Source organism: Mustela nigripes, chromosome 2 (genome assembly GCF_022355385.1).
Source record: "Mustela nigripes isolate SB6536 chromosome 2, MUSNIG.SB6536, whole genome shotgun sequence".
Taxonomy (NCBI): Eukaryota; Metazoa; Chordata; class Mammalia; order Carnivora; family Mustelidae; genus Mustela; species Mustela nigripes.
The window spans coordinates 9,679,016-9,691,819 of NC_081558.1; the positions used below are offsets into that span (position 1 = coordinate 9,679,016).

At 57.5% G+C, this 12,804-nt stretch overlaps 1 protein-coding gene across 2 annotated transcripts in view; it reads left to right on the forward strand.

Moving 5' to 3' along the window:
* CC2D1A (coiled-coil and C2 domain containing 1A) overlaps window positions 1-12,435 on the forward strand; it is a 15,778-nt gene extending 3,343 nt beyond the window's left edge. Inside the window, exons 3-29 of one of the 2 annotated variants that reach the window (XM_059389192.1) lie at window positions 328-443; window positions 539-604; window positions 880-1,014; window positions 1,113-1,347; window positions 4,175-4,299; window positions 4,632-4,704; window positions 4,848-4,919; window positions 5,038-5,168; window positions 5,246-5,318; window positions 6,014-6,147; window positions 6,504-6,615; window positions 6,697-6,869; window positions 7,597-7,719; window positions 7,805-7,863; window positions 7,955-8,071; window positions 9,484-9,557; window positions 9,632-9,690; window positions 9,807-9,858; window positions 9,983-10,082; window positions 10,171-10,261; window positions 10,579-10,716; window positions 10,809-10,873; window positions 11,256-11,319; window positions 11,408-11,534; window positions 11,616-11,692; window positions 11,791-11,838; window positions 11,923-12,435. In XM_059389192.1, the coding sequence (XP_059245175.1) occupies window positions 328-443; window positions 539-604; window positions 880-1,014; window positions 1,113-1,347; window positions 4,175-4,299; window positions 4,632-4,704; window positions 4,848-4,919; window positions 5,038-5,168; window positions 5,246-5,318; window positions 6,014-6,147; window positions 6,504-6,615; window positions 6,697-6,869; window positions 7,597-7,719; window positions 7,805-7,863; window positions 7,955-8,071; window positions 9,484-9,557; window positions 9,632-9,690; window positions 9,807-9,858; window positions 9,983-10,082; window positions 10,171-10,261; window positions 10,579-10,716; window positions 10,809-10,873; window positions 11,256-11,319; window positions 11,408-11,534; window positions 11,616-11,692; window positions 11,791-11,838; window positions 11,923-11,943 (2,660 nt within the window). In that variant the 3' untranslated portion in view covers window positions 11,944-12,435. The remainder of the gene's footprint in view (window positions 1-327; window positions 444-538; window positions 605-879; window positions 1,015-1,112; window positions 1,348-4,174; window positions 4,300-4,631; window positions 4,705-4,847; window positions 4,920-5,037; window positions 5,169-5,245; window positions 5,319-6,013; window positions 6,148-6,503; window positions 6,616-6,696; window positions 6,870-7,596; window positions 7,720-7,804; window positions 7,864-7,954; window positions 8,072-9,483; window positions 9,558-9,631; window positions 9,691-9,806; window positions 9,859-9,982; window positions 10,083-10,170; window positions 10,262-10,578; window positions 10,717-10,808; window positions 10,874-11,255; window positions 11,320-11,407; window positions 11,535-11,615; window positions 11,693-11,790; window positions 11,839-11,922) is intronic. The other variant, XM_059389193.1, reaches the window with a different exon arrangement.
* Window positions 12,436-12,804: the final 369 nt, after the last annotated feature.

Here is a 12,804-nt window from a genome sequence, read left to right on the forward strand (position 1 = left end):
CCCACCTGTGAGAGAGAAACTCTTGTCCTCATCCAATAGATGGGAAGACTGAGTCCCAGGCAGGGCAAGTGACTTGCCCAGGGCTCCAGAGCGAGAGAGCTGTGGAGCCAGGGTGCCGAGGCAGGTTTGATCAGGAAGAGACGAGGTGGGCGGGCTTTGCGGGGATCAGGATCGTACCTGGTGGGTCCAAGGACCGTGGTGGGGTGCCCGTGGAAGGGCTGGGAGGGGGACACGCTGCCCTGTTCTTTGGGACAATGGGTCACGGGGATGGGAGGCTGGGGACTCTTGAAGGATCCCAGTCCAACTGGGGCCTCTCCCTGTCGCCAGGCCCCCTGCCCATGGAGGCCATCGAGAAGATGGCCAGCCTGTGCATGAGAGACCCGGATGAGGGTGAAGATGAGGGTACAGACGAGGAGGATGTGGAGGCTGACGATGACCTGCTGGTGAGCACCCCGGGGCAAGGCAGGGGGCCTCGCGTGCTGTCATTGTGCCATCCAGCGGGCCCTCATGCTGGGCCTGTGGCCGTGTGCCCCTGCAGGCAGAGCTAAACGAGGTCCTTGGGGAGGAGCAGAAGACTGTGGAGTCCCATCCTCCTGCCACTCAGGTACAGCCCAGCAACCTGCTCCCCATTGCCCAGAGTTCGAGGCCTTTCCTGGCCCCTCAGCCATGTTGCCTTGGGCACGTGACATGAGACACCTCTGAGACCCAGTTCTCGGCACCAGGAAGAGGGATAATGGTTTCCTGGTTGGGGGGGGGCAGTTGGGGACAGCTGGGCCAGGGGCAACATGCCTGGTGTGTGTGGAGACACTTGACAAAGGAACTCTTGGGGAGAACTCAGGTGGGGTCGCCACCCAGACCATGCCCCGGTCCCTCCTGCAGCCAAAGGCCACAGCCCCCAGCCCAGGAGTGGAGGCCACCTTGCAGGAGAGGTTGGCCCTCTACCAGACAGCGATCGAAAGCGCTAGGCGAGCTGGAGATGGTGCCAAGATGCGGCGCTACGACCGGGGGCTTAAGGTGAGACGGCATGTGACAGGAGGGTACTGGCACCCTACCACTGCCCATTGCCTCCAGCTCCAGGGTCCTCTACAACCCGCTTTCACACCTTATCTCAGACACTTGAAAACCTGCTGGCCTCAGTCCGGAAGGGTAATACCATCGATGAAGGGGACATCCCGCCACCTGTGGCAGTGGGGAAGGGCCCGGCAGCCACGCCCTGCCACACTCCGACACCCACCCAGCCGTCATCTGCACACCAGCCAGTGCCAGAGCCCAGGGTCACGGTAGAAGGCCTTCCTGCCAGTGCTCCCACCACATCCATCGGCTTGACTAAGCCCCAGCTTCCTCCAGGTAGGCCAAGGGCGGGGCTGGGCTGACGTGGGATTTGTGGGGGTGGTATTCAGCAGTTGGCCATTTTGTGGGGGTGCTGAGTCATTCATTCATTAAATATTCTTCATTCATTCATTCATTCATTGGGCACGTGTGAGTAGGGGGAGGGGCAGAGGGAGAGAGAAAATCCCAGCTCTGTGCTGAGCTCTGAGCCCAGCGCCGGGCTCAGTCCCACAGCCCAGAGATCATGACCTGAGCTGAAATCAGGAGTCAAAGGCTTAACCAACCGAGCCAGCCAGGCACCCCGATTGTTAGATGTTCTGAACACCCCTCCCCTTCCTAGGTCCTCATGCCTCTGGAGTTCACCAATACCTTTTTTCTGTGTGTGGTGATGTAATAGGTGTAACATAACATTGGCCGTTGTAACCATTTCTCAGTGTGCAATTAATGGAGTGGCCTGTGGCACACTCACACAGCGTGGTGCTACCACCACTCTATCTTTCTCCAAAGAATTTTTGTCACCGCAAACAAGAACTCTGTCCCCATGAAACACTAACTCCCCGTTCTCCCTCCCCCAGCCCCGGGCTCTCCCCATCTGCTCTCTGTCTGTGGATTTGCCTCTCCTAGATTTTTCGTGTAAGCAGAACCACATGCTCTTTGTCCTTTTGGGTCCAGCTTCTTTCACTTCGTGTAATGTGGCCGCGGGCATCAGAGCTCTGCTCTTTTGGAGGGCTACTGTTCTCACACAGAGAGTTGTAAGTGGATAATTTCCAAGCCCTCAGCTTGTCTGTCTTCTCTCCTAAAACTCACCTGCTGGAGGTTTTCCAATCTCCCAAGAGGTTTTCCTTCTCTGATTGCCCTCCTCCCACTATGGGAAAGGAGTGCCCGCCCCGGTGCCTTCTAGAATATCAACTCGGGCTCTGCCCCAGAGGCAGACACTCCCCAAGTGAACCAAGGAGACGCTTAAAACTGGGCTGGCCTGGTTGACAAAGTAAACAGCAGGTCTCAATCTTCCCGCAGCCAGACTAGTTTCTAAGCCGTTGTTCTGGCAAAGGTCAAGGAGGATTGTTGGACATTATCACCCGAACTTCTCTGCCAAAATCACCAAAACATTTTTCACGATGGGGTTTAGGCACATGGCTTGGCAGGGGTTCAGGGGATCTCCTGGCAGGGTGATGACAAGACTCCAGCTCTTGCCATCTGTTTGTTGGTGTGAAGCAGGTTTCTGTATGCATTAAAAAAAGAAAACAGGGAAGTTGGGAAAGAGTAAACCAGGAAACAGTTCATCGGTAGAGGATGGGCCCAGCCCGACCGTGCCAGGCAAGAGGTACCTTGCTCACAAAATTTTACTCTTGGCATATAATCCACAAGCTTGACATATTTAGGCTTTGCTTTCTTGCACACTAATAATAACAGTGATTGAACCTGGAAGAACGTTTTCTTAACTCAGAGACTTGCAGTGATGTGTTGTAAAACCAGGCAAACGTCAAGGTGTTTTTGCTTCAACCTACAGACAGCTTTTCCAGCAACTACACCTAAACTGAAAGCTGTAGTTGCGGTTGTCAGTCTGAGAAGGTACAACGCATGCGGCTTTCCAGGCGTTTCTAGGATTTGTGGACCCTGGGTGGTGTATCTATTACACTTTGTCTTTTTTATACCAAAAATTGCACGGATTACTTTCAGTTTAGAGATACTTCCCCTGAAAACCTACTGAACTGTGTTATTTGATCCTGTAACTAACACATTGAAAAGGAGCTGAACTCTTTGTTTCCTCGCTTGGCCAACGCACTGCGGGGATGGATTTTGGCTGAACAAGTATATGATAGGGCGGTCCACTGAATGCCACTGAACTGTATACTTAGAAAGGGTTAAGATGCTGAATTTCGGGGGCGCCTGGGTAGCTCAGTCAGTTAACATCTGCCTTCAGCTCAAGTCATGATCCCGGGGTCCTGGGATCGAGCCCCACATCTGGCTCTCTGCTCAGCGGGGAGCCTGCCTCTCCCTCTCCCTCTGCCTGCTGTTCCCCTTGTTCATGCTCTCTCTGTGTGTCAAATACATAAATAAAATCTTAAAGAAAAAAAAAGGTGGTGAATTTCATGTGTATTTTGCCACAATTTAAAAAAATAAATAAAGACAGAGGCTTTAATCCCCGGAGCTACCCAGGCATCCCATACAAAAACTTTTAGATGCCAACTTAAAAATTCCTGAGGGTACAGAAGTTTTCCAAAATTCTCTGAAGGCCACCAGTCCTGGGCTTGGGTGTCCGCCTTCAGGCTGTGACCTCAGGGAGGCGACATCCCCTCTGAGCCTTGTTCTCACATCCTTAAAATGGACCTCAAGAACAGTCTTTGTTGTGAAGATTAACTAGAACTGGTTCAGGCGTGCCTGGATGGCTTAGTCGGTTGAGTGTCCAACTCTTGGTTTCAGCTCAGGCCATGATCTCGGGGTCATGAGATCAAGCCCCACAGGGGACTCTGCACTCAGCATGGAGTCTGCTTGTCCCTCTTCCTCCCCCTCTGGCCCTCTCCCCTCTCTCTTTCTAAAATACATGAAATCTTTAAAAAAAAAAAAAAAAAAAAAAAGAAGAAGAAGAAGAAGAAGAAGAAAAAGAGGGGCACCTGGGTGGCTCAGTGTGTTAAAGCCTCTGCTTTTGGCTCAGGTCATGATCCCAGGGTCCTGGGATCAAGCCCTACATCAGGGTCTCTGCTTAGCAGGGAGCCTGCTTCCTCCTCTCTCTCTGCCTGCCTCTCTGCCTACTTGTGATCTGTGCCTGTCGAATAAATATATAAAGTCTTTAAAAAAGGAGAGAGAGAAAAAGAAATGATTCATATACTGTTCCCCCTTCCAGGTCCCTGCAGCCCCGGCCCCCTGGCCCAGTTGCAGAGCCGCCAGCGGGAATATAAGTTGGCTGCCCTCCATGCCAAGCAGCAGGGAGATACTGTCACTGCTGCCAGGCACTTCCGTGTGGCTAAGGTGCGTCCAGGCAGGCGGACGGGGTCGGAGGGAGAAGACAGGATGCTCTCGACTTTGCATGGCTGCAAAGAACAGGAGCTCTGCAGTCACACAGGCCCAAATTTGGGTCCTGGCTGCCGCTCACTCTGGAGCTGTAGTTTGCTATACCTCTTAAAGCCCCAGTTTACCCTGTCTATGAAATGGGCATAAACATGGGAAGGGGCTTAAACAAGATGGTGCAGAGGAATGGATAGAGCTAGGAGTCCTCAGTCAAACGGTGAGGCCCAGAGGCTCCCCACAGGGTCCTGGCCCCCAGCTGCAGCTTCCTGCCCTGACCTCCTTTTCTCTCTCAGAGCTTCGATGCCGTCTTGGAGGCCCTGAGCCGGGGGGAGCCTGTGGACCTGTCCCGCCTGCCACCTCCCCCTGGTGAGAACCCTACCCTGCTCACCCTTCAGGACCTGATGCCGTCACCGTCACCGGTCACCTGGGAACCCCCTCAGGCCACACCAGCCTGGGGGTAGGGGGTGCCCAAGCAAGCCCCTCATTGGACTGGACCTCTCTGCCCTCAGACCAGCTGCCCCCAGACCCACCATCACCATCACCACAGCCTCCAACTCCCACCACGATGCCCTCCACGCCAGGTAGGCTCCTGGGAACCCTGTGTGGTGGGCAGGCCAGGGCAAGACAGTCTCCCTCCTTCCCAGGACTCTGAACCCTGCCCCTCTGCCTCCCGCCTCCGGTCTCCCCCGTCTGCCGCAGAGGTTCCCCCCCCTCCGCGGACTCTCCTGGAGGCCCTGGAGCAGCGGATGGAGCGATACCACGTGGCTGCAGCCCAGGCCAAGGCCAAAGAGGACCAGCGGAAGGCTCGCATGCATGAGCGCATCGTGAAGGTGTGTGGGGGCCTGGTGGGCAGGTAGGCAGCCCCCGGAGACCTGGCCAGGTGGCCCTCATACCGTGTCTGTTGCAGCAATACCAAGACGCTATCCGAGCCCACAAGGCTGGCCGGGCTGTAGATGTGGCTGAGCTGCCGGTGCCCCCAGGTAGGCGCTGCCCCTCCCCCTAGCTCTCTGGCCTCTGAGGCTTTGCAGCTGCTATTCCTTCCAGTGGTACCTTCCAGGGAGCTCTCTGCTACGCATTCAGGAATTCTGCAAACTTGTTAGGCAGTTGGTAGCTTAAAGTTGGGTCCCAATAGGAGTGTTTATACCATGGAAATGGGCAGGCACTGAAAATCAGGGGCGTTTATTTGGAGAACCCGTTCATCAACCCGCCACCATCTGATCCCGCCATTTCTTCTTTGTTCAACTCACTCTCTCTTAGTCATCAGCTCTCAGCTTTACACATACCTACTCAGGCTCCCATCAGCCTCCCAGTGGTTTGGGGGTCTCCTCTGGGTTCTCAGAGCTGCCTGGGTATCCCCCATGGGAGCAGTTATCACTCAGCACCTCCGTGTTCTGGGAATCCCTCCAGGCCTGTGATCACTTCTTTTGCCCAGTAACCTACCTCATCTGGTGCTTGCTTGTTGGAGTCTGGTCGAGGCCCAGGGTTAGGTGAGAGGCACCAAGAGGCAGGAGGGAGATTGGAATGGTCTGGTGTCTCCACAGAACCAGCAGGAGCTCCTTCCTGCATTCAGAGTATATCCAAAGCCCTGAAGCTCCTTAGGAGGGGAAGGAACCCAGGTCTCCCCCAGAGTGGCATGGGTCTCTCCCTCCTGACTGGGCCCTAACTGGCCGCCCAGGCTTTCCCCCCATCCAGGGCCTGGAGGCCACTGAGCCCACCCAGCAGAGCCTGGTGGGGGTCCTGGAAACTGCCATGAAGCTGGCCAACCAGGATGAAGGCCAAGAGGATGAAGAGGATGAAGAACCTAGGAAGGTGTGTGTGAGTAGCTGGGGTCTTGGGGTGAGGCAGTAGGGTGGCAGCAAAGCAAAATCTTGACATTGGGGAAGAACAACCTTATCCTTGCCCTGCCTATTCCCAGCTTTGAGGCCATGGCAAGTCATTTTGCTCTCTGATCCAGTCTCGTCATCTGTAAAGTAGGCGTGGCGACAGTCTCTGTCTCCCAGTCTTGTTGCAAAGATTCAGCGAGAATGGGACCATGGGTTATGTTCAGTGCTGAGGAAACAGAAACTAAGACAGCCCCTGTTGTCAGCATCAGGCCCTGACCCTTTGGGGAATGGAAGGACCGCAGGCACTGGGAGAGCCCTGACTTCCTCTCCATCCCTCTGCAGCCCACCAGCCCTCCGACCCCCGCAGCCCAGCCCAAGGCCCCACCCTCAAGGGCAACCCCGTCAGGCTCCACCCCAGCAGCTAAAACAGCCCCCAAGGGCACATCCACCAGAGGTAGGTCCGTCCTCCCCTCCCTGGAGGCCCATTGCCTGGCCATGGGCTGGGCAGCAGCCACTGACACCCCCATACCCACAGCCCAGCAGCAGCTGGCCTTCCTGGAGGGCCGCAAGAAGCAGCTCCTGCAGGCTGCGCTGCGAGCCAAGCAGAAGAATGACGTGGAGGGGGCCAAAATGCACCTGCGCCAGGCCAAGGGGCTGGAGCCCATGCTGGAGGCCTCACGCAATGGGCTTCCTGTGGACATCGCCAAGGTGAACTCTCTAGACCTGCTGGACTTTCCCAGGCACCCACCCATGGGGCTCTGGCCACTTAGCCATGTGACTGGGAGTAATATTAGGGCCCAGGTGAAGCTGCTATAACAAATAGGTCCCTCGAAGATGGTGGCTGAAAGAAGACAGACATATTTCTCGCATGTAACGCTTGGGGCAGTCTGGGCTCTGAAAGACAAAGCCCTCTAGGGCCCAGGTTCCTTCTGTCTTGTTGCTCTGCTGCACCCTAGGGGGTCACTTCTGTCTACATGGTGAGAGTGGGTTGATGCCCTGTCTGCATTCGGTCCGTGGGAAGCCGTGAGAAAAAGAAAGGGCAAGGCAAGCAGTTTCCTTTAAAGGAAGTGACATGGTGTACTATCATTTCTGCTCACCTTGCACTGGCAGAGCTGAATCACATGGCTGTACCTAGCTGCAAGGGATGCTGGGACATGTAGTCTCTTGGCTGTGTGCCTAGCCAGAACGCCATTACTAGGGGAGACAGGGTAAGGATCACATCTGGGGGAGACACTTGACAGATGCTGCCACTTTGGGAGGGACCATCCACTTTTCTCTTTGCACCACACTTTTCACCTTCGGGGAGAAGAAAAGACCAGGGCGGGGGCAAAACAGTGATCCAGGAAGGCCTTTCCAAGCAGGGTTGACATTTCCATGGGTGAGCCTGTTTGTTGCTAACCAGCAAGCCCTTCCCCACGAGCCTTGTCTTCCCCAGGTGCCACCCGCCCCCGTCAACAAGGACGACTTTTCTCTGGTCCAGCGGCCCGGCCCAGGCCTGTCTCAGGACTCTGCCCGCCGCTATGGCGAACTCACCAAGCTCATAAGGCAGCAGCACGAGGTGAGGCGGGCCCCTGGCCCAGCTCAGCGGGCCTCCCTCAGGGTCATGGCCCTCATCCCTCCACTTACTATCTCCTGCTCTTCAGATGTGCCTCAACCACTCTAACCAGTTCACCCACCTGGGCAACATTGCCGAAACCAGCAAGTAAGTGCCCCTGTCCGCACCTCTGCCACACATTTGCACCCCCAGCCCACCCTTGGGACTAGGGACCTGAACAGGGCTCTCTCGGTGGCAGATTTGAGAAGCTAGCAGAGGACTGTAAACGGAGCATGGAGATTCTGAAGCAGGCATTCGCCCGGGGTCTCCCCACGCCCACTGCCCGCTTTGAGCAGAGAACCTTCAGCGTCATCAAGTAAGGCCCCGATGCCCCTTGGCCCAGATGTCCCTTTGGAGAGGGGTTTGCCCTCCCCAGAAGCCAGCAGAAGGCTTGCCTCTGGGGGAGAGTTTGATTGGGTGGTGAAAGCATGGTATATGCAAGGGTCCTGAGGCAGCTATGAGGTGCAAGTGAAGGATGGTGATGGAATGTTGACAGTGACACATTGGGAACTGGGGAAGATCTAGTGAGTGCAGACATGGGCCTTGTTCCAAGGCCTGGGTGAGCCCTCAAGGTAAGTATTGGTCCTGCTCCTTTCAAGCCTTCCCACACCCTGGGAATTGGGGTCATTTTTCCCATTTATAGATGAGGTTAGGTGTAGCCACTGCAATAATGTAAGACAAGTCACACCCCTCACCCCGGCTTCCCATCAACTCATCTCCATCCACTGTCCGCATTTTGCTTGCCTTCTACCACACAGGCCTCTTTTTGGTCCCTCAGATGGACCAACCCTATTCCTACTCAGGGTCTTTGCACTGGCTATTTCCTCTGCCTAGACCCTCTTCCCTGGGTCTCCATGTAGCAGTACCTCCCCAGCATCCAGAATCACCTGTGATGTCACCTCCCTCAAGAGGCCCTCCTTGACTGCTCTGTCTACAGCAGCCCCTCCTGAGTGCACTCCACCTTCTCCCCTATTTTAATTCTCTGCAGGGTTGCTGTTTCTCTATTTATGTATTCGTTGGTCCACTGTTCACTGAGGTAGCTTGGGCTCCATGAGCACAGGGATGGGGTCTGTCTCACTTTCTGCCATATCCCCAGCAGCGAGGACACTGGCAGACACATAGTAGGGGCTCCAGAAACATTGCTAAAGGAAGGGAAGGTCCCCCAGTGGCTAGGGCACTCACTGGCTGGTACATGGTAGATGCTCAAGAAATGTCAGGTGAAGCGAATCAGGCAGCTGGGGCACTGCCTGATGAATATCAGGGACCCCAGAAACGTTAAATGAAGGCAAGCTCCCCTGGCAGTGAGGCCACCAGCTGGCACAAAGTGGGTCCCAGACAGATCCATGCAGACTGAAGAAAGGTCTCAAACATAAGTCATTGGCCGAATGGTACAAAGAACGTCAGTCTGTCTGATTTTAAAACTGAAGCCCGGGCCTCCTGGGTGGCTCAGTGGGTTAAAGCCTCTGCCTTCAGCTCAGGTCATGATCCCAGGGCCCTGGGATAGAGCCCCACATCGGGCTCTCTGCTTAGCAGGGAACCTGCTTCCTCCTCCTCTCTCCCTGCCTGCCTCTCTGACTACTTGTGATCTCTGTCAAATTAAAAAAAAAAAAAAAAACCGAAGCCCACAAAGGCCAGCAGGGGGTTATTCTCTGGCCCCGCCGAGGGAAGAGAAGGTGGGTGGGCAGTGGGGCTGAGGTGCTTCTGTCTCTCCATCTGCCCTCCCGGAAGGATCTTCCCTGACCTCAGCAGCAATGACATGCTCCTATTCATCGTGAAGGGGATCAACTTGCCCACACCTCCAGGTGAGGGGCGGCAGGCTGGGGTCAGGGCTGTGGGACTGCCCCTCTGCCCAGTTCTGACCCTTGTCTGCCCACAGGACTGTCTCCTAGCGACCTGGATGTCTTTGTTCGGTTTGACTTCCCCTATCCCAATGTGGTACGTGGAGAGCGCAGGAGGAACAGACTCAAGCCTCATCGGGCTGGGAATGGGTGGGCAGGGATCTGGGGCAGGCCCCAGCCTCCCTAAGCTTTCCTGCTCCTATTTGGCTGCAGGAAGAAGCTCAGAAAGACAAGACCAGTGTGGTTAAGAACACGGACTCCCCCGGTGAGCTGAGCGGAGGCTGAGCGGAGGCGGGAGGCACCCCAGCCCCATGCCGCGAGAACACGAGACCATAGCCTGACCCCTCCCTCTCTCTTGTTCGCCCACCCGGTCGTCACCCCCTGAGTAGAGTTCAAGGAGCAGTTCAAGCTCTGCATCAATCGCAGCCACCGTGGCTTCCGAAGGGCCATCCAGACCAAAGGCATCAAATTCGAAGTGGTCCACAAGGGGTGAGCTGGGGGTACAGGTGCTGGGTGCACTTGGGAGGGTGGGGGGAGCCGCGCTGGGCCAACCGTCCTGTCCCTGTCACACATGCAGGGGGCTGTTCAAGACTGACCGGGTGCTGGGCACGGCCCAGCTCAAGCTGGATGCCCTGGAGACCGCATGCGAGGTCCGGGAGATCCTGGAGGTGAGGCGTGGACATCTGTCCGCAGGCTCTGGTGTGGCTCTGTTACGTTTAACATGATTCAGATTCCTCCTGCAGGCCCAGGGCCTCCCAAGGGTCCCCTCCGGTGACCTGCTTCTCCCCCGGCAGTGCGGGCAGTTCCCAGACCTCCCTACTACCCAGCTCTAAATATTCCCAGCACCCTGCTCCATTTTGACCAGTTCATATCTCAGCATACCCAGGGGTTCATATTTTAGAAATCACGCTGGTCCCCCCTGATCCCGACCCTGGGCCTCCAGCCACTGCCTGCTTCTTAGGAGCCTCCCCTCATTTCCACGCAGGTCCTGGATGGTCGCAGGCCCACGGGGGGGCGGTTGGAGGTGATGGTCCGAATTCGGGAGCCGCTGACGGCCCAGCAGTTGGAGACCACAACTGAGAGGTGGTTGGTCGTCGACCCCGTGCCAGCAGCTGTGCCCACGGTGAGAGTCCTACCCATCAGCTACCCCAGGGAGGGAGGCTTGGTACAAGGGGGCAGGGCCGACAATCACAACGCTGGTTCTGGCCCCTGAAGCAGGTTGCTGGGCCTAAGGGCAAGGCCCCTCCCGTGCCTGCCCCGGCGAGGGAACCAGGGAACAGGTAGGTGGCTGGGTCTAGCCATCCAGGAGAGAAGCCCCTTCTTCCCGTCTTAGCCCCTCCTGGTCAGTTTCCCACCGGGCACAAATTGTAGTGTGTCTCTCCTGTGTTCCAAAACGTGTCCTGCCCCACTCTCCTGCCCGGCTCTGACTCCTTTGGCTCCCAACTTGACTATGGCCTCCTCTAGGAAGCCTTCCCTGATCACCCAGCACTGCAGTCGCCTGAGTGAACAGCCATCATCCCCACTAGGCTGCGGTAGCTTAGCAACAGCAGGGTGGGCCTGGCTTGTCTCCTGCTGTTCTCCAGGGCCCAGTGTGTCTGTCAAATTCATGGGATCAGGGCTGGGGGGTTCCTTGCTGCCCCTTACCCTTGCCCAACTCCATAGATCTGCACGGCCCCTGCATAGCCTCAGCGTGCTGGCCTTTGACCAAGAGCGTCTGGAGCGGAAGGTGCGTGCCTGCTGCGGTGGGGCAGGATTGGGGGTTCTGTAGGCCCCTGAGGTAGGGCCATCACAGTGCCCTGCTTTGCATCCCCCAGATTCTGGCCCTCAGGCAGGCGCGGCGGCCGGTGCCCCCGGAAGTGGCCCAGCAGTACCAGGACATCGTGCAACGCAGCCAGTGGCAGAGGGCACAACTGGAGCAGGGGGGCCCGGGCATCCGGAGGGGTAGGGTCTCAGGGAGGGATGCATGGGGGAGGGCGGGGCAGCCATCCCCATCCTGACCTGGTTCCCCCCCTACCCCCACAGAGTACGCGGCCCAGCTAGAGCGTCAGCTGCAGTTCTACACAGAGGCCGCCCGGCGCCTGGGCAATGACGGCAGCAGGGTGAGCTGGGCGAGGGCCAGGCAGGTCTGGGCTGGGGGGTAGCGGGTACAGGGCTGCTGGAGGCGATAGTGGCCCGCTGACCACCTCTTGGCCTCCAGGAGGCTGCAAAGGAGGCACTGTACAGGCGGAACCTGGTAGAGAGTGAGGTGAGTGGCCGGGGTGTGGGGGGGTGGTGTGTGTGTGTGGCTGTGGCTGTGAGCACCCCCTGACCCCTGTGGCCTCTCCCGCAGCTGCAACGGCTCCACAGGTGAGGGGCCAACCAGGCGGGCGGCCCCTGGAGAGTGGGGAGCAGACCCAAGGCCCTGGCCCTGGGAGGAGCGGACAAAGCCACAGCCAAGGACCAGAGAAGCAGACAATCAGCGGACAGTCAGCTCCGGATGGACCCATCCCCCCACTGGGTCCCCCAGCCAGGCGGCAGCTCCCTGGCAGGGGGCGCTGGGGATGGCACTGCCAGCCGGTTCATGCCTCTAACCCAGGCCCGGCTGGGTGGGTCCTGGACAGTCCTGTTTGCACAGCCTGGGGCGTCGGGCCCCTGGCCTGCCCCGGAGGTGGGGGCGGGGGGCAGCTAGGACCAAGCCCCAAGGGCCCCTGCAAGCACTTTACTTCCTGTCCCTCCCCAGCCTTAACCCTGAAGCCCACCCACACCCCAAAGAAGCCGCTGAGGTCAGCCAGAGCCCAGCTGGCTCCCCAGGGCTGACACAGGGAATAAACAGCCAGGGCCGCGCCTGGCTCACTCTGTCCTATCTTTGTTTCTTGCTCCCATCCTCTGTGACTAGCTGGGGCCCCCCACAATCACCCCTGGGCTTGATGCCCATGTGTCTGCAAGAGGGACAGGCTGTGGGGGGAGTGTGCCCGTGAAGGATGTGTCCATGTCGCACACTTGGTACAAGGACACGTGAGGGCCTGTGGCCTGCCTCGAGGTGTCTGCCATGCCGTGTGTTTCTGGAGCTGGTGGCCTTGGGCATGTCTGGGTTTACACACGTGGTCAGGCTTTACGCGGTGGTTCCTGGTGGCCCACATGTGGATCAGGGCTTTGAGAGCCATGCCTGCTGCTCACCGGCTACAGGACCAAGTTGCCTGACCCTCTCAGCCTCCCATGGCCTCCCCTTCCC